General features: G+C 50.1%; 1 protein-coding gene across 4 annotated transcripts in view; it reads left to right on the top strand.

The window, feature by feature from the left end:
• Positions 1-25,356, top strand: part of plxna4 (plexin A4) — a 776,634-nt gene that overhangs the window by 396,903 nt on the left and 354,375 nt on the right. For all 4 annotated transcript variants that reach the window (XM_072471113.1, XM_072471112.1, XM_072471111.1 and 1 more), the window contains exon 5: positions 24,208-24,308. In XM_072471113.1, coding sequence (XP_072327214.1) covers positions 24,208-24,308 — 101 coding nt within the window. The remainder of the gene's footprint in view (positions 1-24,207; positions 24,309-25,356) is intronic.

Raw genomic sequence — 25,356 nt, 5'->3', positions numbered from 1 at the left:
TTGGAGGAGCTGTTCTGTGCTCTCGTCCCATCTGGTACCATGCATAATTTGCCCATTTTTGGGTCGGTGAGTTCACACAGTCAGCATTGACTGTCAGTGGTTAGAATGTGGAACTTGCTACCAGAGGAGAAGTTGCGATGAATAGCATAGATACCGCTAAGCAAAGCTGAGTAAACTCATGAGGGAGAAAGGTCATGTTGATGCAGCTAGATGATGAGAGGTGGGAGGAGACTGGAGCATAAGCACCAGCACAGACCAGATGGCCTGTTCAGTTCCGTGAATAAGACCTTAATGTATGTAAAATGCAATCCTGCTGAAATCAGATATGCCTGTGTGTGTGTGTGGCGTGAGCCTGTGTGTCTGCATTTGTATGTGTGGGAGTCTGTATGTGTGTGAGTCTGAGTCTGTGTGTGAGTTTGTATGAGAGACTGAGTCTGTGTATGCGCGCGCGTGTGTGTGAGAGACTGAGTTTATGTGTGTGTGTGTGTGTGAATCTGTGTGTGTGTGGGTGTGCTTGGGTCTGTGTGTCCGTCTGTGTGTGTGTGCATGAGACTGTGCACGTGTGGGAGTCAGTGTGCACGTGTGGGAGTCAGTGTGCACGTGTGGGAGTCATTGTATGTGTCTATGTGTGCGCATAGGTATGTGTACGCAGCTCTGTGAGCACGTGCTCGAGTCTGCGTGTATGCGTCCGTGTGTCTGCGTGCATGTAGACTGTGTGAGTCAGTGTCCGTGCGTGTGTGAGTCAGTATGTGTGTCTGTGTAGAAAGTGGCAACAATAGGGCTGAATGAATTCACTCCATTTCTGCTGCTTCTGAATTAGCATGGTCATCCCCGCACATACACATGCTTCAGGGTGTGGGAGGAATCAATCGCTGTCAATCAGTGAGCGAGAGGCAAGACAGGAGCATGAGGGAGTTGTTTACAATGTCACTACAAATAATAAACAAAGGAGCCATCTTTAATTTCCTTCCCTGACCCCATCACCCATGACTGGGGAAGGAACCAATACCTTTACTGGCCCTAATTGATGCAGCTCCTCCTTCAGTCAGGCGATGCCTCCGCTTTAGAAGCAGGGAGGCAGGGTTATTTGCATAAATACAGACATGATTTCGCAATGCCAGCATTTGTTTGCCTTGAATTGAATGGTTATCCCAGCCATTAATAATCACTTATTGTCACAAGTAGGCTTCAATGAAGTTACTGTGAAAAGCCCCTAGTCGCCACATTCCGGCGCCTGTTCGGGGAGGCCGGTACGGGAATTGAACCCCCGCTGCTGGCCTTGTTCTGCATTACAAGCCAGCTGTTTAGCCCACTGTGCTAAACCAGCCCCTGCTGTTAAGAGTCAACAACATTGCTGTGGGTCTGGAGTCACATGTAGGCCAGACCGGGTAAAGGACGGCAGATTTCCTTCCCTAAAGGGCATTAATATAATGAACAATTTTTATGAGAATTAATTATAGTTTCATGAGGAGCTGAGGGAAATGAGCTGAGGAGCTGAGTTGGGAGTTGAGGGAAATGGTTTGGTTTTGGCTCCAGCTGCCTGATTATTCACCTGGACAAGGTAAATCCGGATTTTGTTTTGTTCTGTAGTTGACGCCCCGAGGTGTTCAGCCAGGGCTGGGCCCACCAAGGTTGAAACGCTAAGAGAACATGGTGTATTCCAAATCTGTCCATTCGGATTGTCTGGCTGGCTGCAATTTCAAAACACAATTCACTAGCTGGATCCCGCAGTGGACTATCCTTCCTGCAATTGGTTCTGGTTGTACGTTGGGACTAACCATTCCACATAGTTACCGCTCTCTTCTGTGCATTTGCCGTCACTCTTGAATATCAGCAAGAGGTCTGGTCTGTCTACTGAGGATGGTGTTGAAGGTCCCCTGGCTGTTTTGAAGATGGACACGCAGGCTCTCTCAGCCCTTTATCTAACACCTGTCCCTCATCACCACCAAAATGGGACGCTCTGGTCATTTGTCTCGGATGTTGTTTGTGGAGTCTTGCTGTGCATACTTTGGCAGCATACTTCAAGAATACTTCATTGGCTGTGACATGCCGTGAGAGCATCCTGAGCAGGTGAAAGGTGCTATATAAATGTAGGTTCTTTGTTTTGATCTGAATCTGCCCGCTCGGGGCTGCTTTGCTCGTTCCCCCCCCCCCCCCCCCCCCCAAAGAACCCCTCCAAACTTTCCAATGGCAGCAAATGCTTTTCTCGACATCCATGCACTCAGCCGCAGTCCCAGAGGAAGATGAGGCAAATAAGAATACGATGATTAGACGAAGAGTGTAAAAGATAGGTAGTTAATAGGATGAAGGGAAGACTGAGAGAGGGAAGCGATACCACGGTATTGTCTGAGAAAATTGTCATGATATTCAAACACATACATCATGATGGACACACTAACAGGCAAATCAGAGTACACAACACCACAACCAATCACAGACAAGAATACCAACCACATAAAAAGCACGAGCACGACACCTGGTGGTCAGTTGGTCTGGGGAGAAGGGAACAAGAAAGAGCTGTTGAAACACCACAAGCAGGGAGCCCCCCACGTGCAGAGTGCAAAGACCAAACTGTAAATAGTGAGTTTAAATAAAGAAGCGTTGTACCATATACAACTGTGTTGGCTCATCTGTGTGTCAGAACACCCAACACCACATGGTACAGGAGTGGATCGATACCTGCCTACCAACCTGCCATTCTGGACATGGACCACACCGGCAAACCGCAGCCGATGCAAGTCACGGGGAACCTAGGCACCAACTGGAAGCTCTACAGGCAGCGATTTGACCTGTACATCCGTGCCACCGAAAAACAGAATGTCTCGGATGACTCGAAGATTGCAATGCTCCTCTTCTACGCAGGCCCGCACGCAACCGATGTTTTTAACTCACTGGTGTTCGAAGAAGGCGAAAACCAGGCCAAATATGACACGGTCATCCTCAAACTGGACCAGCACTTTCAAGTTGAAGTTAATGAAAGTTTTGAAAGATACATCTTTCAGCAACGCCTGCAAGGTAAGGAGGAGCTTTTTCAACCTTTTTTGACGCACCTCCGGATTCTAGCGCAGTCCTGCGGTTACGGCACCACTACAGAGTCCATGATCAGGGACCAGATTGTTTTTGGCGTTGCCTCTAGTGGCCTACGCCAGCAGCTTCTTAAAATGAAAAGCCTCACCTTAGCGTCTGCTGTGGAAGCCTGTGTCCTCCACGAAAATGCTACCTGCCGTTTGCTCGATTTCAGGCGTCCGAGCTGGCACGGAGGGGGTCCCCAGCCGTCGAATCGGCAAGCCAGGCCGCCCACGACGTCGAACGCATCCAGGCCGTCGATTACCTCCCGACCCACGGCCCGGACGACAGCGGCCGCTTCCCGCGCTTTTCGCGGTCTCCCGCGCAGGTGCGCGCCAAAAATAACGGCCACAACGAGGGACGCACTGCGCAGGCGCGCCCACCGCAAGATCGCACTGCGCATGCGCAGTGGCGCAACGAACGCCGTGACGTCATGACGTGCAGCAATTGTGGAGGTCTACACTTAAAAGGGCAATGTCCTGCAAAAAACCGACAGTGCCACAGATGTGCCATGATGGGCCACTACGCAGCCCGCTGTCGTGCGCCTCAACCCATGGATCCGGCGCATCCTCGACAACCTCGCACACGAGTCAGGACCGTCCAGCCCACGCATCAAGACTTCCAGTTAAGTGATGCAGATGACCAGGATGCATTCCGAGTCTCCGTCATTGATGTCAACAAGGTCAATGCCATCAATCCAGCCGATGAGTGGTGTGCCACCCTGACGGTCAACCGATCGCGCGTCGCCTTCCGTCTGGACACCGGCGCATCCGCCAACCTGATTGCTTACTCTGCAGTCCAGGCCATGAAGGTCAAACCACCCATCACACCATCCCGGCTTAAGATGGTTGACTATAACGGGAACGTTATCCCGTCCATAGGATCTTGCCAGCTACAGGTGACTCACAAGAGGTACACGGCCACACTCCCCTTCGAAGTTGTTGGCTCATCAAAGGACTCGTTACTGGGCGCACAAGCGTGTAAGGTCCTTCACCTGGTACAGCGTATTATGTCTCTCTCTCCAGATGAGATATCCGACTTCCCGGATGCTGAGTTCCACGCAAATCTCCATTCCCTCCTCGCTCACTACCAGGAGGTTTTTGAAGGCATGGGGACATTGCCACACACGTACAAAATTCGACTCAGACCGGACGCCATCCCTGTCGTTCACGCACCTCGCAGGGTTCCTGCGCCTCTCAAAGACCGCCTCAAGGCACAACTGCAGATTCTTCAGGACCAAGGGGTCCTATCCAAGGTCACGGAGCCCACGCCATGGGTCAGCTCCATGGTCTGTGTAAAGAAGCCCTCTGGCGAGCTCCGTATATGTATAGATCCAAAAGATCTGAACAACAACATCATGCGGGAACACTATCCCATCCCGAAACGAGAAGACCTCACCAGCAAGATGGCGCGAGCCAAGATATTCACTAAATTGGATACGTCCAAAGGATTCTGGCAGATCCAACTGGACCCGGCCAGCCGGAGACTATGCACATTCAACACCCCTTTTGGCAGATTCTGCTACAACCGGATGCCATTCGGCATCATTTCGGCATCTGAAGTATTCCACCGCATTATGGAGCAGATGATGGAAGGCATCGAAGGGGTACGTGTATATGTGGACGATATCATCATTTGGTCCACCACTCCGCAGGAACACATGCATCGTCTACGACGTGTCTTTACCCGCATACGACAAAATGGCCTGCGTCTCAACCGTGCGAAGTGTGCTTTCGGCCAGACGGAGCTGAAATTCCTCGGGGACCACATCTCAAGGTCCGGGGTCCGTCCCGATGCAGACAAGGTTAGCGCCATCACAGCCATGCCACGACCGGCTGACAAGAAGGCTGTCTTAAGATTCCTGGGCATGGTCAACTTCCTTGGGAAGTTCATTCCCAACCTGGCTTCTCATACAACAAATATGCGCCATCTTGTAAAAAAATCGACGGAATTCAACTGGCACCAATCGCATCAGCGGGAATGGGAGGAGCTCAAGCACAAACTGGTCACGGCACCAGTGCTGGCCTTCTTTGACACGACTCGCCCTACAAAGATATCAACAGACGCCAGCCAATCTGGTATTGGAGCGGTACTCCTGCAAAAAGACAGCATGTCATCATGGGCCCCGGTTGCGTATGCCTCACGAGCCATGACCCCTACCGAACAGCGCTACGCGCAAATCGAAAAAGAATGCCTGGGCTTGTTAACTGGACTGGACAAGTTCCACGACTATGTGTATGGCCTGCCACGATTCACGGTCGAAACTGACCACCGCCCCCTGGTCAACATCATTAACAAAGACCTGAACGACATGACTCCTCGCCTCCAGCGCATCTTACTTAAACTCAGGAGGTACGATTTTGAACTGATCTACACTCCGGGGAACGAACTCATCGTGGCGGACACTCTTTCCCGAGCAGTGAGCACACCACCAGATGCAGAGGGGTTCGTGCGCCAAATTGAGGCACACGTGACTCTGACAGCAGCAAATCTGCCAGCTGATGATCCTAGTCTGGCCCACATACGCGCAGAGACGGCGACTGACCCCCTTCTGCAGCGAGTGATGCGCCACATGACGGAAGGGTGGCTAAAAGGGCAGTGCCCCCAGTTTTATAATGTGCGGGATGATCTCACCAATATAGACGGGGTCCTTATGAAATCGCACAGAATCGTCATTCCACACAGCGTGCGCCAGATGATTCTTCATCAACTACACGAAGGCCACTTGGGCGTCGAAAAATGCAGACGAAGGGCCCGGGAGGCGGTATATTGGCCGGGTATTAATGAAGACATAGCCAATATGGTGCTCAACTGCACAACCTGTCAGAGGTTTCAGCCGGCGCAACCTCCGGAAATACTTCTACCACACGAGATGGTGACGTCCCCCTGGGCGAAGGTGGGTGTTGACCTATTTCACGCGCTCGGCAGAGATTACATTGTTATTATAGACTACTTCTCAAACTACCCGGAAGTCATGCCTCTCCATGATCTGACGTCGTCCGCAGTCATTGGGGCCTGCAAGGAAACGTTTGCTCGCCATGGCATTCCAAGGACTGTCATGTCAGACAATGGACCTTGTTTTGCCAGCCGTGAATGGTCGTCCTTTGCCGCAGCATATGGTTTCACTCATGTGACATCCAGCCCTCTGCATCCACAATCGAACGGGAAGGCTGAAAAGGGTGTCCACATCGCAAAGCGGCTCCTGTGCAAGGCGGCTGATGCTGGATCGGACTTTAACCTTGCCTTGTTGGCCTATCGATCGGCCCCGTTATCCACGGGCCTCTCGCCAGCGCAGCTACTAATGGGTCGCTCCCTCAGGACGACGGTACCTTCCGTCCTGGCACCGACAACAGACCATGAGGCGGTTCTTCGGAACATGCAACTGCAGCGTGATCGCCAGAAAGGTCGGTACGACACACGAGCGACGGACCTGCCCCCCCTGTCCTCCGGAGACAAAGTACGCGTCCATCAACCGTATGGTGGCTGGTCAGCACCGGCCGAAGTCCTCCGACAAGTGGCTCCCCGCTCGTTCCTGGTTCGCATGCCGGATGGTTCCGTGCGTCGCCGCAATCGGCGCGCCCTTCGCCGACTTCCACGCTCACAGCCACACAGCACGCCAGATCCTCAACAGGCTTCCGAGGATGACTTTGTGGAGCTGCCGCACATCACGCCCTTTCCATCGCCACCCATGGCCATGCCTGCACAGCAGCCGGTGGTTCGTGATCCACCCTTGAGGCGGTCAACCCGAATTCGTCGCAAACCCATTAGACTGGACTTATAATACCGTTCATATGTTTAACAAGTTCCACGATTTTACATGATAACCTGTTGTTGTTTATCGTTCCAGATGTCGTCTGACTGGACAACTGTTCAAGTTTTTTTTTCTTCTTCTTCTCTCGTTCGCATTTCTGTTATGTTATGGCACAACTTGATTCATGTGACGCACCCGACATCGCCCCATGTACATAGTTCCGTCATAGGCACATGCTGCACACGACACACACACACTCTTAGATGCACTCACGTCACGATCATATTTATTACCACGTAGGCACATATCTTTGTAAAAAGGGGGGATGTCATGATATTCAAACACATACATCATGATGGACACACTAACAGGCAAATCAGAGTACACAACACCACAACCAATCACAGACAAGAACACCAACCACATAAAAAGCACGAGCACGACACCTGGTGGTCAGTTGGTCTGGGGAGAAGGGAACAAGAAAGAGCTGTTGAAACACCACAAGCAGGGAGCCCCCCACGTGCAGAGTGCAAAGACCAAACTGTAAATAGTGAGTTTAAATAAAGAAGCGTTGTACCATATACAACTGTGTTGGCTCATCTGTGTGTCAGAACACCCAACACCACAAAAATAACGATTTGGAAATGGAGACAGGGCCTCACAAGTCCTGTCTTCAGCCAGTGATGCTACAGATGAAGCCCGGAGGTTTCATCCCAGGCACTCTGGGCAATGTTTCAGCCATTGTCGCCATTCCCAGGGATCTGCAGCAAATTCAGGGCCAATCCCTGACTTTACCAGGAGGAGTGTTCCCTCCATTGGTGTCTTCGAAGCGGAGGGCTGGTTGCGTTGGGTTATAATGGACTTATTGATAGCTGTAATTATTGAAACATGCCACTCAGATGTGGAAAAACAGCTTGACAACATGTCAGGGTAGGTGATAACTGCTTAATGCACGATTTCCAGCTCGCCCGTCACATTTAAAGAGGGAAAATATTCCTTATTTCTCTTTTGTTGCACAGAGTGGAGGTTGGTGTGTGTCCCCACTCCCGCATTACTCGAACGATATGCCTGCTAGACTTAGAAGCTTCACACCATCAATAGTAATCCTCTCAAAATGGGAAACAGTTACAAATTATCAGAATTAGACTCAAATTTCTTCTTGTATTTCTTTCCTGTACTTTTACTTTTTACATGCTCTTGGACTTTTATTGTATGCACATCTTACTTGTCATTTAGTCATCAGTTAGCCTTGGCTCATTGTGAACGGTCTCCTCTGTTTCAGACGCTCATGGGTTCAAGGCCCACATCAGGGACTTGAGCACATAATGTAGGCTGAGACCTCAGTGCCGTACTAATGGAACGCTGCACTGTCCGAGATACTTCACCGATCGAGGTACATCACCCTCCGAGGTACTTCACCCTCCGAGGTACTTCACCCTCCGAGGTACTTCACCCTCCGAGGTACATCACCCTCCGAGGTACTTCACCCTCCGAGGTACTTCACCCTCCGAGGTACATCACCCTCCGAGGTACATCACCCTCCGAGGTACTTCACTGGCCCGCTCACGGAGGAAGAAGTACGAGATTTTGCGGCCCTGTTTTTGAAGAAGATCGAGGACGTTTTCCTAGTGTCTGGGCCTGCGATTTCCCTTCACTACCTTTGAAAAACAGATGAAGCTATCAGTTGTCTCGTAACTGGCTGTTGGGAGCCTGTCAGCACGTTCCATTCCCTGAATTCCGACAGAAACTTAACTTCAAAGCGTATTTCAGTGGCTGTGAAGAAACCTAGGGTGTCATGAATTTGTGGAGTATTTTATGTTTTATATGCTCTAAATTGAATGCTTGAAGAAACTTGAAGTTAAAGAGATGGAAGAAGTCACCATTGTCATACTATCCACTCATGTATATAATGAGATGCAGACAGGCAGTGATTGACACACAGGATGACCGTAAGCACACAACACAGTGCAGCCAATCACCAGACAGGACACTACCACTATAAAGCCAGAGGGCACTAGGTTTCCCGCTCTCTCGGGACCCAGCCACTGAGACAATCCGAGACCACGAGCTAGCAAGTGCAAACACCATGCGGTAGCTAGTAAGTCTGGTCAGGCTACTACAAGGTCTCCAGTCAGTTCAGTATAGTGTCGACCCACAGCTGAATTTTATATCAGTTCTATCGTTGAATAAAACAGTGTTGGATCTTCTCCAGTGTTAGACGTCTGTTTCTAGCTTCCCTGCATCGAGTGCAGTCCACATCGAACCTACCTGCCTAACACATCATGGTACCAGAGTGATACTGATCTTGACGGACCTACCTCGAGTGAATCAGCATTGACCAGCAAGCAGCCATCCGGTGAAATGGAAAACATCCAGCCTCCTCCACAGCTCCGCATCTCCGGCAACCTTGGCGCCAATTGGAAAAACTTCAAGCAAAAGTTCCTCTTGTACATCGAGGCCTCCGACCTCGAAGCAGCATCAGATGCCAGGAAGATTGCGCTATTTCTCTCCACCGCGGGGGACCACGCCATCCACATATACAACTCCCTCACGTTCGCTGATGGTGAAGACAAAACGAAATTCAAAACAGTCCTGCTGAAGTTTGACAGCCACTGCGACATTGAGGTGAATGAGAGCTTTGAACGGTACGTTTTCCAGCAGAGGCTTCAGGGAAAGGATGAACCTTTTCAGTCCTTCGTGACCCTACTCCGTATCCTAGCGCAGCCATGTAACTATGACTCAACGGCTGATTCCACGATCCGGGATCAGATCGTTTTCGGGGTCCACTCCGACTCCCTTCGGCAGCAGGTCCTGAAAGTCAAACAGTTGACCTCTCTGTCACTATCAAGACGTACGTTGTCCATGAGCATGCTAAGAATCGTTACTCCCACATCAGGGCGGCAGAAACTGCAAAGCTGGCCTCCCACGAGGCGGAACGGGTGCTGGCCATTGCACAAATGCAGGGCCTGGGCATCGAGGTAAGTGGCCGTTTTGCGCGCTTTTCCCGGGTCCCTGCGCATGCGCGCCACGACCGAGTGGACGACGAGCCCGACAACCCGACTGCGCAGGTGCGTACGTCGACCGACCGCACTGCGCATGCGCCATGGCGCACGGAACGCGCTGACATCGGCGTCATGACGTGTCTGAATTGTGGCTCCGCCCATTTAAAGCTGCAATGTCCGGCAAAAGGACGCCGGTGTCTACACTGTGGCAAGCTTGGCCACTACGCAGCCCTTTGCAGATCTGCTCCACCGCTCAACAGCCAACGATCCCAACTGCGGCGCAGAAGTGTCCGCTCAATACAACAAGGCATGCCAGATTCCGATCCCGACAGCCCAACAGACCCTGATGCTGAGTGCCTCAAGTCCCCACTCCGGGTGGACATCATAACTACACATGCGCTGCCTTCCACCACAACGGCGAAACGCCTCTCGATCCTCAGTGTGGATCCCGACGACGAGTGGTGTGCTGTCCTCACAGTTAAGAAGGCCCGCATCTGATTTAAACTGGACACCGGCGCATCAGTGAACCTCATCTCAAAATCCGACCTCGACATCATTCGCGTCAGACCAAGCATTCTTCCACCGGCCTGCCAGCTCCTTGACTACAATGGCAATGCCATAGCTGCCAGTGGCTCCTGTCAACTAGGGGTATCCAACAAGGCGATCAAGGCAACACTGCGGTTTGAAATCGTCGGGCCTGACAGAGCGTCCCTGCTCGGTGCTCGAGCCTGCAAGCTCCTGAACCTGGTTCAGCGAGTCCACACCATGTCATCATCACCGGCGACGGCCTCGCCTGATGGAAACTTGCAAGCCGACATAGATGACATTATCACGCAGTACCACAGCGTATTCGATGGAATGGGCACGCTCCCATACCGATATAAAATCCTGCTCAAGCCGAACGCCACCCCTGTAATTCATGCACCATGCCGGGTGCCGGCACCTCTCAAGGATCGTCAGAAGAAGCAATTACAGGACCTCCAAGACCAGGGCATCATATCGAAGGTATTACAGACTGGGTCAGCTCCATGGTCTGCTTTAAGAAGCTGTCAGGGGAGCTTCGCATTTGCATTGACCCTAAGGATCTAAACCGCAACATCATGCGGGAGCATTACCGATACCAAAACGTAAAGAGTTGACCAGTGAAATGGCTCATGCCAAATTCTTTACTAAGCTGGACGCCTCCAAGGGTTTTTGGCAAATACAGCTGGACGCTTCCAGTCACAAGCTGTGCACGTTCAACACCCCGTTCGGTCGCTATTCTACAACCGGATGCTTTTTGGGATCATATCTGCCTCCAAAGTATTTCACCGCATCATGGAGCAGATGATGGAGGGTATCGAGGGGGTGCCAGTATACGTTGACGATGTAATTATCTGGTCCACAATGCCCCAGGAACACATCGCTCGCCTCAAGAAGGTATTCCAGAGATTTCATGAACGTGGTCTCCAGCTCAACAGGGCCAAGTGCTCATTTGGTCAATCGGATATTAAGTTTCTAGGTGACCACATCTCGCGGCAGGGTGTGCGGCCAGATGCCAACAAGGTCTCGGCGATCAACGCCATGAAGACCCCGGAGGACAAGAAGGCGGTCCTCCGCTTCCCGGGATGGTCAACTTCCTCGGGAAATTCATTCCCAATATGGCATCCCACACCACGGCCCTCCGCCATCTCGTCAAGAAGTCGACGGAATTCCAGTGGCTGCCCACGCATGAAGAGGAATGGCGTGAGCTGAAAGCAAAGCTCACCACAGCCGCGGTTCTAGCGTTCTTCGACCCAACCAAGGAAACCAAGATATCGACTGATGCAAGCCAGGATGGCATTGGGGCGGTGCTCCTTCAGCGAGATGACTCCTCGTCCTGGGCTCCAGTGGCGTATGCCTCCAGGGCCATGACGCCCACTGAGCAACGGTACGCTCAGATTGAGAAGGAGTGTTTGGGCCTCCTGACAGGGATAGTCAAGTTTCACGACTATGTTTACGGCCTGCCAAAATTCACGGTAGAAACGGACCACAGGCCTCTAGTCCACATAATCCAGAAGGATGTAAATGACATGACACCTCGGTTACAGCGAATTCTTCTTAAGCTACGCCGCTCCGACTTCGAACTTGTCTACACGCCAGGCAAAGAGCTGATCGTTGCAGATGCCCTATCCAGGTCCATTACCACACCGTGTGAACTAAAGTGACTTCATCTGCCATATAGAAGCGCAAGTGCAGTTGTGTGCCACCAACCTTCCGGCCTCTGACGACCGGGTGGTCCAGATTCGTGAGGAGACAGCCAAGGATCCTCTGCTGCAGCGTGTGATGCAGCACCTTACCAATGGCTGGCAGAAGGGACAATGTCCCCAGTTCTATAATGTAAAAGATGACCTGACGGTGGTGGAGGGAACCCTTCTGAAACTCGACAGGATCGTAATTCCTCAGAGCATGCGGGCTATGGTGCTGGGCCAACTCCATGAGGGTCACCTTGGGGTCGAGAAATGCTGACGCAGAGGTCGGGAGGCGGTCTATTGGCCGGGTATCAGCCAGCACATTGCCGACACAGTCCTCAACTGTCCTACCTGTCAGAAGTTTCAACCAGCTCAACCCAAGGAAACGCTGCAACAGCACGAGATCGTGACCTCTCCGTGGTCCAAAGTAGGTGTAGACCTTTTCCACGCCAAGAGGCGTGACTACGTACTCCTTGTCGATTACTTCTCCAGTTACCCAGAAGTGGTGAAACTGTCCGACCTCACGTCGAAGGCGGTAATCAAAGCCTGCGAAGAAACATTCGCCAGGCATGGGTTCCGCTCACGGTAATGAGCGACAACGGTCCTTGCTTTTACAGCCAGGAATGGTCTGATTTTGCACAGCCCTACAAATTCCGTCACATAACCTCCAGTCCCCACTACCCGCAGTCAAACGGGAAGGCCGAGAAAGGGGTCCATATTGTAAAGCGGTTGCTGTGCAAAGCTGCAGACTCAGGCTCCGACTTCAACCTGGCGATGCTGGCATACAGGGCAACCCAACTGTCCACTGGGTTGTCTCCAGCGCAGATGCTCATGAATCGCACTCTGAGGACCACAGTTCCAGCCATCCATGTTCCAGACCTTGTCCACCTCACGATCTTACAGAAAATGCAGCAGTCACGGGCCCAACACAAGGCCACATACGATGCTCATGCCACGGATCTACCCGAGCTGGCCCCAACTGATCATGTTCGTGTCCAGTTACCTGAGGGCGGCTGGTCAGCCACAGCTGTTGTGATCAAACAAGTGGCCCCAAGATCGTTCCTTGTCCGCATGGCTGATGGCTCCCTGCTATGGTGCAACAGACGGGCACTGCGAAGAGTTCCACGCCCGCTACCTGACCGAAGTGCCCCACCGCCCACGATGCTTCCTTCGGACGTACCCTGCCACGAGGTCACCGATCTACCAGCAATCCTGCTGGCCCATGCGACCACCGCGATGGCAGCGATCCCGCCTATCCACGTGCAGGCGGCTCCTGATCCACCTCTGCGGCGATCGACAAGAATTCGTCGCCCACCACAAAGACTGAATCTGTAGACTGAGCTTTTGTACACTTGTGACTTCATCGATTTAACCTCTATAAATATTGTTTTGTTTGCCATGTGTCTGCACTATCGACACCTTCCTATGTATATACGTTCATTTAGACACCTTTTGTATATAGTCAGGCGTATATACGCACACCTTAGTATTTATTTATCTAAAAAAAAGGGGGGAGATGTCATAATATCCACTCGTGTATATAATGAGATGCAGACAGGCAGTGATTGACACACAGGATGACCAGTAAGCACACAATACAGTGCAGCCAATCACCAGACAGGACACTACCACTATAAAGCCCAAGGGCACTAGGTTTCCCGCTCTCTCGGGACCCAGCCACTGAGACAGTCAGAGTCCACGAGCTAGCAAGTGCAAACACCATGCGGTAGCGAGTAAGTCTGGTCAGGTTACTACAAGTCTCTAGTCAGTTCAGTATGGTGTCGACCCACAGCTGAATATGTATAACAGTTCTATCGTTGAAATGAGTGAAAATCGCTTATTGTCACAAGTAGGCTTCAAATGAAGTTACTGTGAAAAGCCCCTCATCGCCACATTCCGGCACCTGTTCGGGGAGGCTGGTATGGGAAATGAACCGTGCTGCTGGCCTGCCTTGGTCTGCTTTCAAAGCCAGTGATTTAGCACAGTAAAACAGTGTTGGATCTTCTCCGGTGTTAGACGTCTGTTTCTAGCTTCCCTGCATCGAGTGCAATCCAAATCGAACCTACCTGCCTAATGCATCAACCACCTCAGATCATTGAGGTGGGAGAAAATCCGGAAAAGACCCTTATTGTCTATCTAGCCTGTCCAGTGCAATTGTGATATTCAGGTATTTTGATTGGCCTGGTCATACCATAGTTGCATTGGAAGACTTTACAGCAGTGGTGGGTAACCTGCGGCTTGGGGGCCCCATGCGGGCCCATCTGGGTTCTGAGTGCGGCCCAGAGACATTTTGTTGACTGTTGTCCACGTGCAACAGTGGGTCACAGTCTGAGGATTCAGGGTAAACCATTTCAGACAGAGATGAGGAGACATTTCTTCACACAAAGAGTGGTGAGCCTGTGGAATTCATTACCACAGGAACTAGTTGATGCTAAAACATTGAATATATTCAAGAGGCGGCTAGATATGGCACTTGGGGTGAATGGGATCAAAGGTTATGGGGAGAAAGCAGGATTAGGCTATTGAGTTGGATGATCAGCCATGATCGTGATAAGTGGTGGAGCAGGCTCGAAGGGCCAAAAGGCCTCCTCCTGCTCCTATCTTCTATGTATCTATGCCGGATTGCCACATTCCGTAGATTTCCGTCTGCACAGTTTTTTTCCTCCCTCGATGTCTGAAGTGATTCGCACGTAAAGCGAGGGCGAGTGAAGTGAGGTGTGTGCTGATTGCTCACAACATTGACTGTGAGAGCCATGCGCTCCCTCAGCGTCCAAAGAGTAAATATTTATTTTGTTTTTACCATTTGAAGTTGATGATGGTTCTATTTATATATAAATGATTCAGCATTTTCTATCACCCATTCTGAAATATTCAGCGTGTATTAAATGTGTTTAATCTTATTCATGGGTTCACAGTTAGTGAACAGGCCCCGATTTCCAACTTGCAGCCCAGTGAGATGAAGGAGAGCCACTCAAGCGGCCCACACTTTGGCCCTGCTTGCCCACCGTTGGTCTGGTGCAGGAAGGGAAGAGGGAACTAATTTTGAATAATGGCAGAATGGGAGCTAAAGTTTCCTTGAATGATTTTTGTTTTCCATTCTGGAGTTTATTTCCGAAGCGTTTATTTCCCGGTGTTTCTTTGTTTCAGAATCAGGGCTGTTGACTCCTTGTTTGGGTGAAGTCCCCAGGGGATTAATGACCCTTTTAGCACTTGCCCACGTGGTCATTCTTAGTGTGAGTGGCGATGGGGAATGTCACAGCCATACCCCATCCGGCAATCACGTGACTTCAAAATGTGCACTTTAGAAGGAAAGGACAAAGTTGAATTTGTAGAGTGCCTTTAACATCCTCGGGGTGTACTAAAGAGTTCTCCAATCAGCTGCAATGTTTTTAAAAGCAGTCAATTCCAAAAGTCTCGTTCTTAGGTTTTCTGGGTGTCTTCTTGCTTAGTTGCCATGCCGCTATGTTTGTCCTGGTGTGTCCAGGAATTAAAGATCGATCTCAATGTTGTCACAAGCTACTTGGGGGGGGGGGGGGGGGGGGGGAGAGAAATCAAGTGTGCTTTTTCTTAACCTGTTTTGTTGTCTACTTTTTATTTGTTGCACAGTAAGAAGTCTTACAACACCAGGTTAAAGTCCAGCAGGTTTGTTTCGAAACACTAGCTTTCGGAGAGCAGCTCCTTCCTCGGGTGAATGAAGAGATGGGTTCCAGAATCTCATATATAGACAAAGTCAGTGATGCAAGACGATACTTTGAATGTGAGTCTTTGCAGGTAATTAAGTCTTTACAGGTCCTGTAGACTTAATTTTCTGCAAAGACCCGCATTCAAAGTATCGTCTTGAATCATTGACTTTGTCTATATATGTGTTTCTGGGACCCATCTCTTCATTCACCTGAAGAAGGAGCTCCGCTCCGAAAGCTAGTGATTCGAAACAAACCTGTTGGACCTGGTGTTGTAAGATTTCTTACTGTGCCCACCCCAGTCCAACATTGGCATCTCCAAATCATGGCTTTTATTTGTTGGTTATAACAATATGAGAGGTGGAGAAATAGGCTGTCTGGCCAAGAATGAAGGAGCATCCAATTAGGCAGGTTGGGGGGCAAGCCGGATGGATGGAGATAGGCCATTAGGCTGTGAAACCGTCAGGAACATCAAACCGGATTAGACAAACCCTCCCTGTTAATTGGTCTGTAATGTGGGAGTTAAAGGTAGCCTCAACCTTCACCATATTGGAACAATGTTCTTCTCGGATGAATGGCTGTGTTCAGTTGAACGTATTGCTCGCTTGGTGGTTTTATCTGTGGTAATCATCGCTGTAAAGTAACAAACCTCGGTGTTTACTGCGGAGCAAGTTTCCCCTGTGGGAAATCCAGCGACTGAGATCTTTCATGCGTCTGTTCTCAAAATTGATTTTTGTTTCTCTCTCTCTCTTTGCTTTTGAACTTTTCGAAAATGAAAAGGTACTGTCCACAGTAAATGACAGGAGGGAGGAGTGGTTCCATCCAGCCTTTCCAGAACATTCTGAGTGATAGATTCGGTGCACCCAGTGCTGACTGTGCCATGATTTTGCTGCATATTCAATAATGGATGTTGCCTGTGTCTAAAACCACAGAGAGGCTGAATGAAACTTGCACAGCGTCGAGTATTGATCCTCATTTTTATTATTAAGGATTGTGTTGTTTTTCTGATTCATGTTCGTCCTCCCTGCGAGTTCCATCTTTAAGATTATTTTCAGGTTAAATTCTCATTGTTAGCTTTCATCCAACGCCACAACCACCACCTCCTCACCCCTTTTTTTTTAACATAAATGCTGTACAGGCAGTGAAATGCTGTAACTGTCTTTTAGCTGCAAACACAGCTCAATGTTTTCCAAAGCCGAATCCTGCAAACAGCAAATTAGATTAATACGCAGTTAACCAATGTTCTTGTCATGAGTTCAGGGTTGAATGTTGACCAGGGCACCATGTGAATTCCTTTCCTCGTCCTTGACTAGCGTTATGGGAACCTCTAAATCCACCTGCACAAGGCTTAATGGCTCATCCGGATGATGTTGTCCCTGACAGTGTAGCACTTCTTCAGTATCGCACTTGAGCGGACGGTACACGAGCAGGGGTTCTCTCTTCCCTTCCTACACCAGATCGGCGGTGGGCACTGTTGCTTCACAGCTCCAGGGTCCCAGGTTCAATTCCCGGCTTGGGTCACTGTCTACGCGGAGTCTGCACGTTCTCCCCGTGTCTGCGTGGGTTTCCTCCGGGCGCTCCGGTTTCCTCCCACAAGTCCTGAAAGACGTGCTGTTAGGTAATTTGGTCATTCTGAATTCTCCCTCTGTGTTCCCGAACAGGCACCGGAATGTGGCGACTAGGGGCTTTTCGCAGTCACTTCATTGCCGTGTTAATGTAAGCCTACTTGTGACAATAAAGATTAAAGATTAAAGCCTGGAGCTGGATTTTCCGCACCCCGACACCGACGCCAGGGTGGAGAACCCATTTCCCCACATGGGACCGGACCCAGAGCCGGTTCCCTGATTCTCCGGGCCCCAAAAAGCAGCGTACCCGGGGAGTACGCCGCGCCGCATATCACCTGACATGCGGCCATTACTGGAGGCCTGCCCTGCCATTGTCCGCCCCGATGGCGTGGATCTAACATGGCCCTGTCGGTCGGGGTACTAGCGTGGCGGGTGCGGGCTCAGTCCGCGGCTGCCCTGGTCAGAGGTGGGCCGATCAGAGGGCAGGGGGTGGCCTTATACGGGACCAGGCAATTCATGGTCGGACGGTCTGGGTCGGGCGCGTGGCCAATCGGGGGCTCTATCTTTAAGGTCCAGCTCCACTGTCCGAGTCCGCCATGGAGCACGGCGCGGCCGCTGGAGACTGCCGCCGTGTACCTGCGCGGCCTCTGACCCGGACGTGCAATATGTGGCTCTTTAACGGCAGTTTTTCTGGCGTGAAAGTCCACAGTTTTTACAACGGCGTGGAGACATCGTCCCAAAATCAGAGAACCCAGCCCCTGGAATTTGTGTTCCGTGTCCTGGACTGGACTGGAAGTGAATTCAGCTGCATGCACATAGCGCCTAGACAAGCATACGTACAATAACGTACAAGGCACCAGATAACATCTGAGGGAGCTCGGAATAAACTTTAGATGCTTCAGAGAAGAATAATGAAGATGTGGTACAGTCCAGAGGGATCTGGCTGACAGATTGACATTCTGTCTCTGAAGCCACAATGGAAATGCCATCTATCACAGGATGGCAAGGCACATCGCAAACAACTTGTATTTAAATAGCACCTTTGATGGACCTTTACCAAACAAAATTTCACACTGAGTCACATCAAGAGATATTAGCCCAGATGAACGAAAGCTTGCAAAGAGGTTGGTTCTAAGGCGTGTCTTGAAAGAGGGAAGCGAGACAGAGCGATATAGAGAGGAAACTCTGGAGCTTGGGGCGTAGGCAGCTGAAAGAATGGCCAGGAAAGGTGGAGCAATTCGCTGGAGGATGCCTGAGGAGCTCCGATACCTCAGAGAGTTGCAGGGCTGGAGGAAGTAACCGAGATAGGGGACTGGACTCTCCGCAGCCCCGGCGCCGAAACCACGGCCGGCTCGGGGGCGGAGAATCCACATTCACGGCATAATCGTTGCCAGAGGCCCGCCCAGCAAACCTCCGCTCCCGACCGGCCGGGTTCCCGACGGCGTGGAACTAACCACGCCGGTCAGGACGCTGGCGTGGCGGCTGCGGACTCGGTGCTTGTGCGGGGTGAGATGCTTGGGCGCGCGGCCATTCGGGGGAGGGGGTCTTCCTTTCTTGATGTGGCTCCGCGGTCCAAATCCGCCATGGAGCCCGGTGCGGCCACCGGAGGCCGCCGCCGTGCGCATACGCGGACTCCAAACCGGAAATGCGGGTTGCCATATCCGCAGCTGAAGCTGCGAGATTTACTCCGGGTACCTGTTAGCCCCCTGCAGGACATTGAATTAGTCCAACATTTCTATCGGAATTTCAGGAGGAAAACTCCGCCATTTTTATGCCGGCGTCAACACTTAGCCTAGTTTTGGGAGAATCCTGCCCATGGAGTGGAGGGAGAGGGGAGGGATTTGAAATCCAGGGTGAGAATTAAAAAATCTATATTTTTATTCAGAAAAATTAATGACCGCATACAGAATAGCCAAACAAATTTATACAGTCGTTGTAAAAATATTCCCACTACCCACTCCCACCCCCACTCCTAACCAAACTTCTCCCAATTGCTGATGACAACCAGTTCCTGAAAGAAGGTAATGAACGGCAGCCACCTAGAGTAAAACCCCTCCTCCGATCCCCTTATGGCATCTTTAATCTTGTTCAAATGCAGGAATTCTGACGAATCCTCCAACCATGCTGAAGCCTTCGGTGGCACCGATGTCCTCCGTCCGAGCAGGACTCGCCGCCAGGCTATTAGAGAGGCGAAGGCCAAGTCATCATCCTTCCTCCCCTCCTGCTGCTCCAGCAAGTCCCGACACCGCACAGACTACCACCATTGGGCACGGCTCCACACTAACTCCCAAAATATCCCACATTGTTTCGAAGAAGGAAGCCCAGAATTTAACCACCCAGACCAAAACATGTGCGAGTGGTTCGCCGGCCGCCTCGAACAACGCTCACATCTGTCCTCTACATTCGTTAAGAACCCACTCACACGTGCCCTGGTCAAGTGTGCCCTATGTACCACTTTAAACTCGACCAATCTTAGCCTTTCAGATGAGGAGGTCGAATTGACTCTGTGCAGGACCTCGCTCCACACCAACCCTCCAAAGCCAAACCCAATTCTTCCTCCCACTTCCCTTTTACTTCCTCCAGCGAAGCCTTCTCCACCGCCATCATTTGTCCATTTTCTCTGATATCCTCCCTGCCCCTATCTCATCAAGGGACAGCACCCTATCCACAAGTGAAGATGCCAGCAGCCTTGGAAGCAAGAGTTCCTTACGCACAAAGTTTCAGCGAGGCTATTACCACTGGGCTTGGAGAGAACATGGCCGGGGAGAACGGAAGATGAGCAGTAACAAGTGCCCTCAAACTAGAACCAATACAAGAGGCCTCCTCCATCCGCCCCCAAACCCACCCCGGATCCTGCTAAACCAGGGGCTGGTTTACCAGGGGCTAGTTTAGCACAGTGGGCTAAGCAGCTGGCTTGTAATGCAGAACAAGGTCAGCAGCACGGTTCAGTTCCCGTACCAGCCTCCCCGAACAGGCGCCGGAATGTGGTGACTAGGGCCTTTTCACAGTAACTTCATTGAAGCCTACTTGTGACAATAAGCGATTATTATTATAACCCACCCCCGCACTTTCCCAATGTTTGCCACCCAGTAATAATACATCAAATTAGGCAATGGCAACCTCTCCCGACTGTCTGTCCCTCTGCAAGAAAGCCCTTCGAACCCAAGGGGTCTTACCCGCCCAAACAAAAGTCGAAATTTAATTGTTGACCCTACAAAAAGAATTTTAGGAAGAAAGACTCGGAGACATTGAAACACAAACAAGAACCTCGGAAGAATGTTCATCTTAACCGTCCGAACACTCCTGCCAAAGAAAGCGGGAGGGCATCCCACCTCTTCACGCCTGCCTTCACCCCTTCTACCAGGCTGACCAGGTTCAACTTGCATAACGAGACCCAGTCATGACCTACCTGTATTCCCAAATACCCAAGTGAATTTAGGCCCCAATGCCAAACCACCCCAACACCTCAAAACGATACCCCCACTCCGCGTACATAGAGATGAATACCTCTGGATCGACCCTCGAGGAGGGCGACAGCACCACATTCAGAAGTCTCCTAATGTTGGGCAACAACTGCTTGGCTTTAACAAAACCCGTCTGATCTTCCGAAATTACCCCGGCAGGCTTCCCTCTAAAGGGTTGCCAGAATGTGGGCAGCACGGTAGCACAGTGCTTAGCACAATTGTTTCACAGCTCCAGGGTGCCAGGTTCGTTTCCCGGCTTGGGTCACTGTCTGTGCGGAGTCTGCGCATTCTCCCCGTGTCTGTGTGGGCTTCCTCCGGGTGCTCTGGTTTCCTCCCTTTTGTGAGGGCCACGAAGAATCCAGCACGAGTTTTAAGGATACAAAGTAATAACATTTATTTACAATAACATATATATATAACAGCAGCAGCAACTTCCCTTGCTGCACACTCCTTCCTGCTGGTTCCTAAACTGGCCAGCTTTATTTATACTAGGAGTTTACTAATGGTTTCTCCGCCCCCCCTCATTGGGGAAGCTCATACCCCCACAGGATTGTGGGATTGTCATTAGTCCCCAGCCAATGGTAAGTAGGCAGGTTATAACACTCCCACAGTCCAAAGATGTGCAGGTTAGGTGGATTGGGCATGCTAACTTGCCCTTAGTGTCCAAAAATTGCCCTTAGTGTTGGGTGGGGTTACTGGGTTATGGGGATAGGGTGGAGGTGTGTGCTTGGGTAAGGTGCTCTTTCCAAGAGCAGGTGCAGACCCGATGGGCCGAATGGCCTCCTTCTGCACTGTAAATACTATGATCTATGAACCTTAGCCAATGGTTTTGCGTCAGCATTCAACAGAGAGATGAGCTGATATGACCCACATTCCATAAGAACTTTGTCTTCTTTCAAGATCGATACCTGCACCAGTGTGGCTGCTAACACCCCCGTCGGAACAGGGAATCATCAAATATGTCCAACACAGTCGCAAATTGTTTATAAAATTCCACAGGTAATCCATCCGGGTCCTGTGCCTTCCCCAAATGGATTGAACCAATACAGTTCAGAATTTCCTCCAACTCAAGCGGCCCCTCCAGCTCCTGCTGTCTTCCCTCTTCCATCACTGGGAAGACCAGGCCATCCAGAAACTGTACCATAGTTGAGTCTTCCTCTGGAGGCTCCGACCAGTATGGCCCAAATATAAGGTCTCAAACACGCCATCGAACTTCTCTGAAACACAGCCCGTCTCCAACCACAGATTCACACAGTCCGGGGTGTGATCTGATATTACAATCGCCGAGTACCCTACCCCCACAGCCTCAGGGGAGAACGACTTCTCCACAACAAATAAATCAATACGGGACTAAACTGGTTGATCTTGCAAAAAGTAGGAAAACTCCTTATCCCTTGGGTATCTAAATCCACATGGGTCTGCCCCCCGCCCCAATCTGTTCCATAAACACCTGTGCCTCCAAAGAGGCAATCCATCATTATGCTCCGTGACTGTTTCCTCCACCGTACGAATCGTCGAGCCCTGTACCTCCAGCTGTTGTTCCACCCTTTCCAAAGTTGCCACCGCCACCTCAATTGCCTCATCAGAGACCGCTAGTCCCTGGTTCTAAAACTCTTGCATTAGGAATTCCACCAGCCTCTCAGTTGTCCATTGAGATGGCAATGACGACACAGGGGCCTCCGCCATTTTCTCCCCCTCCTGCGAGACGAAGGCCTTCCAAGCCAGACGAGGACTCCTTATTTGACTTTTTCCTCATATTGTAACCTCACATACCAGACAGGTCCACTCTCAAATGACACCACATTTTTTTCCCCCAAACAACACCCGTTAAACTGGCAAAAAGGGCTAAAAGCCGAATCCCCAAGCGGGAGCCACCTTTATGTGCGACCGTTCACCTCATAGCCGCCACCGGAAGTGAGGGTGAGAATTTTAACATCTGACTCGTGCTGTATCCGAATTGAGATGGTTGCTGTTGACATTGGCTGATGGGATAAAAAGATGTTCCAGTTACTCCTTGCTTAATTGAAAGGGAGCAAAAGGCACTGAAAAAAATGATGCGAGTTGAACGACTCGAAGCTACGCACAGAACACCGGCGTTTCAATTTGTGCCTTCTGATGTGATATTCGGTTGGCGCAATGTGATATACGATATGCATTATGGTGTTGACATGGTTTGAACCCAACATAAAGTGATGGAAGATGATTCTGTTGTGGCAGCAGGAAAATGATACAAAGTGAGACTGAGCACTCTGAAACATCCACCCCCATGGTTCCACTCCAAAGAAACACAGCACCACCTCTATTTTAGCTTAAATTAGCCCAGTCACTCAGAAGAGGTCGGGTGAAAAATGCAGGAGAGGTTTCAGATGTGGGCACCTGTGGTGATACACCACTGTACTTCCCTAGCATTGTACATAGTTATATAATAGTTGTGTGTAACGTGGCCCTGTAATCCTGTGTATTGTACTGTGTATTGTACTGTAGCTCTGTAGAGGTTCGGTCACCTGTATGTAACCTGACCTGGCCACGGAGAGCTCCGCCTTGGCCACGCCCCCGGGAGTTAGGTATAAGACCCAGCTTCTGAGACCTGACCCATTTTGTCTGGGGTCGTCTGTGTCGGGTAAGCTTCCTATGTAGTGTATTAAAGCCTTGGTTAAAGTCTCACATGTCTTTGTGGTTCTTGATGCTTAGTGCATCAGCACCTCACTGGGGGGCATGGCGCTGAAAGAACTACACCCATGCCTGACCCATGACTTGGAAATGCTCGGCGCTGGGTGATGAAGCGAGACGGTGCTTCGACAACCCCTCAGCTCGTTAATGGGGGAAGAAAACTCACTTAAAAAGCTATGAAAGTTGCAACTATCATAGCTCATAAAGATTGCAGGCATTATAAAACCCAGCGAGAGCTAGAGATTAGTGATCAGGTGGTCACGGTCAAGGGCCAGAGGTGCAGTAAACTTGAAATATTAATGAGAATAAAGGCAAATTGTTGAAGCTGCAAGTGTGAAGTAAGTGCTGGAATTAAATAGCACAAAAAAGGAGAAAATAGGGGTTTATATTTCTGGTGGAGATCTTTCATTGAATTACTCTGCTCTAGGAGAGGGTTATATCTGAAGAATTAATCTGTTTTATCCTAGCTGAAGATTGCCAGCATTTTCATGTATTTTTGAATTAAATTCTGTTTATCTAACATATCAAACCAATATCTTACATCAGATACTATATATCACAAGCCACATGCTGGAAATTGTGCCTCATAAACCACATCTCACAATCGCAAACCAAATATACATCACAAATCATATACCACTGGTCACATCTCACTAGTCATGTATTGCAAATCACGTTTACATTACAACTCAGCTTAACCTTCTGTATGGTGGGCCTCTGGCCTACCATTCCTCAAGTTACAAGAGCTCGATGTTCCGATTACACTGCACTAAATTCTACCCTCTCTTTGTGCTTGCAGCTGTCCAGGGTGCCTGTGGAGGCGTGCGGACAGTACCAGACATGCACTGAATGTCTGGGTTCTGGAGACCCTCACTGTGGCTGGTGTGTGCTTCACAACACGTAAGTACAGATCCAGCAGCCCTCCCCTCTTTGTGTCTTTCTTCCTTGACGTGGACCCCAGTTGCTACTTGGTGATGGGAAGGATCATTTCGAGCATTTCAACAAGCGTATGGTGACGACCTTGATTTTGGAGGTGTGCATGTTTTGAGGTGTTTTACCAGATCCGTGAATTTTTTTAGTTATCATTTTACAGCAGTGAAGCTCTTTAACATCTTCAACGGCTTACAGTGCTACGCAACGTCTGACAGTGCTACGCAACATTTAAACATAGTAAGTTTGCAGATGACACCAAGATTGGTGGCGTAGTGGATAGTGAAGAAGGTTATATAAGATTGCAACATGATCTTGACCAATTGGGTCAGTGGGCTGATGAGTGGCAGATGAAGTTTAATTTGGATAAATGTGAGGTGATGCATTTTGGTCGATCAAATCAGGACAGGACCTACTCAGTTAATGGTAGGGAGTTGGGGAGAGTTACAGAACAAAGAGATCGAGGGGTACAGGTTCATAGCTCCTTGAAGATGGAGTCGCAGGTGGACAGGGTGGTGAAGAAGGCATTCAACATGCTCAGTTTTATTGGTCAGAATATTGAATACAGGAGTTAGGACATCGTGTTGAAGTTGTACAAGACATTGGTAAGGCCACACATGGAATACTGTGTTTAATTCTGGTCACATTATAGGGAGAATATTGTTAAACTAGAAAGAGTGCAGAAGAGATTCACGAGGATGCTACCAGGACTTGATGGTTTGAGTTATAGGGAGAGGCTGAATAGGCTGGAACTCTTTCCCTGGAGCGTAGGAGGCTTTGGGATGATCTTATAGAGGTCTATAAAACAATGAGGAGCATAGATAAGATAGATAGTCAACATCTTTTCCCAAAGGTAGAGGAGTCTAGAACTAGAGGGCGTAGGTTTAAGGTGAGAGGAGAGGGATACAAAAGAGACCAGAGAAAATGCCTTCACAAAGAGGGCGGTAAGATCTGGAACCGGCTGCCAGAGGCAGTGTTAGAGGGCGGGTGCAATTATGTTCTTTAAAAAGCAGTTAGC

This window comes from Scyliorhinus torazame, chromosome 13 (assembly GCF_047496885.1).
Source record: "Scyliorhinus torazame isolate Kashiwa2021f chromosome 13, sScyTor2.1, whole genome shotgun sequence".
In the NCBI taxonomy this organism is placed as follows: domain Eukaryota; kingdom Metazoa; phylum Chordata; class Chondrichthyes; order Carcharhiniformes; family Scyliorhinidae; genus Scyliorhinus; species Scyliorhinus torazame.
This window is presented reverse-complemented; position numbering and strand designations above follow the sequence as displayed.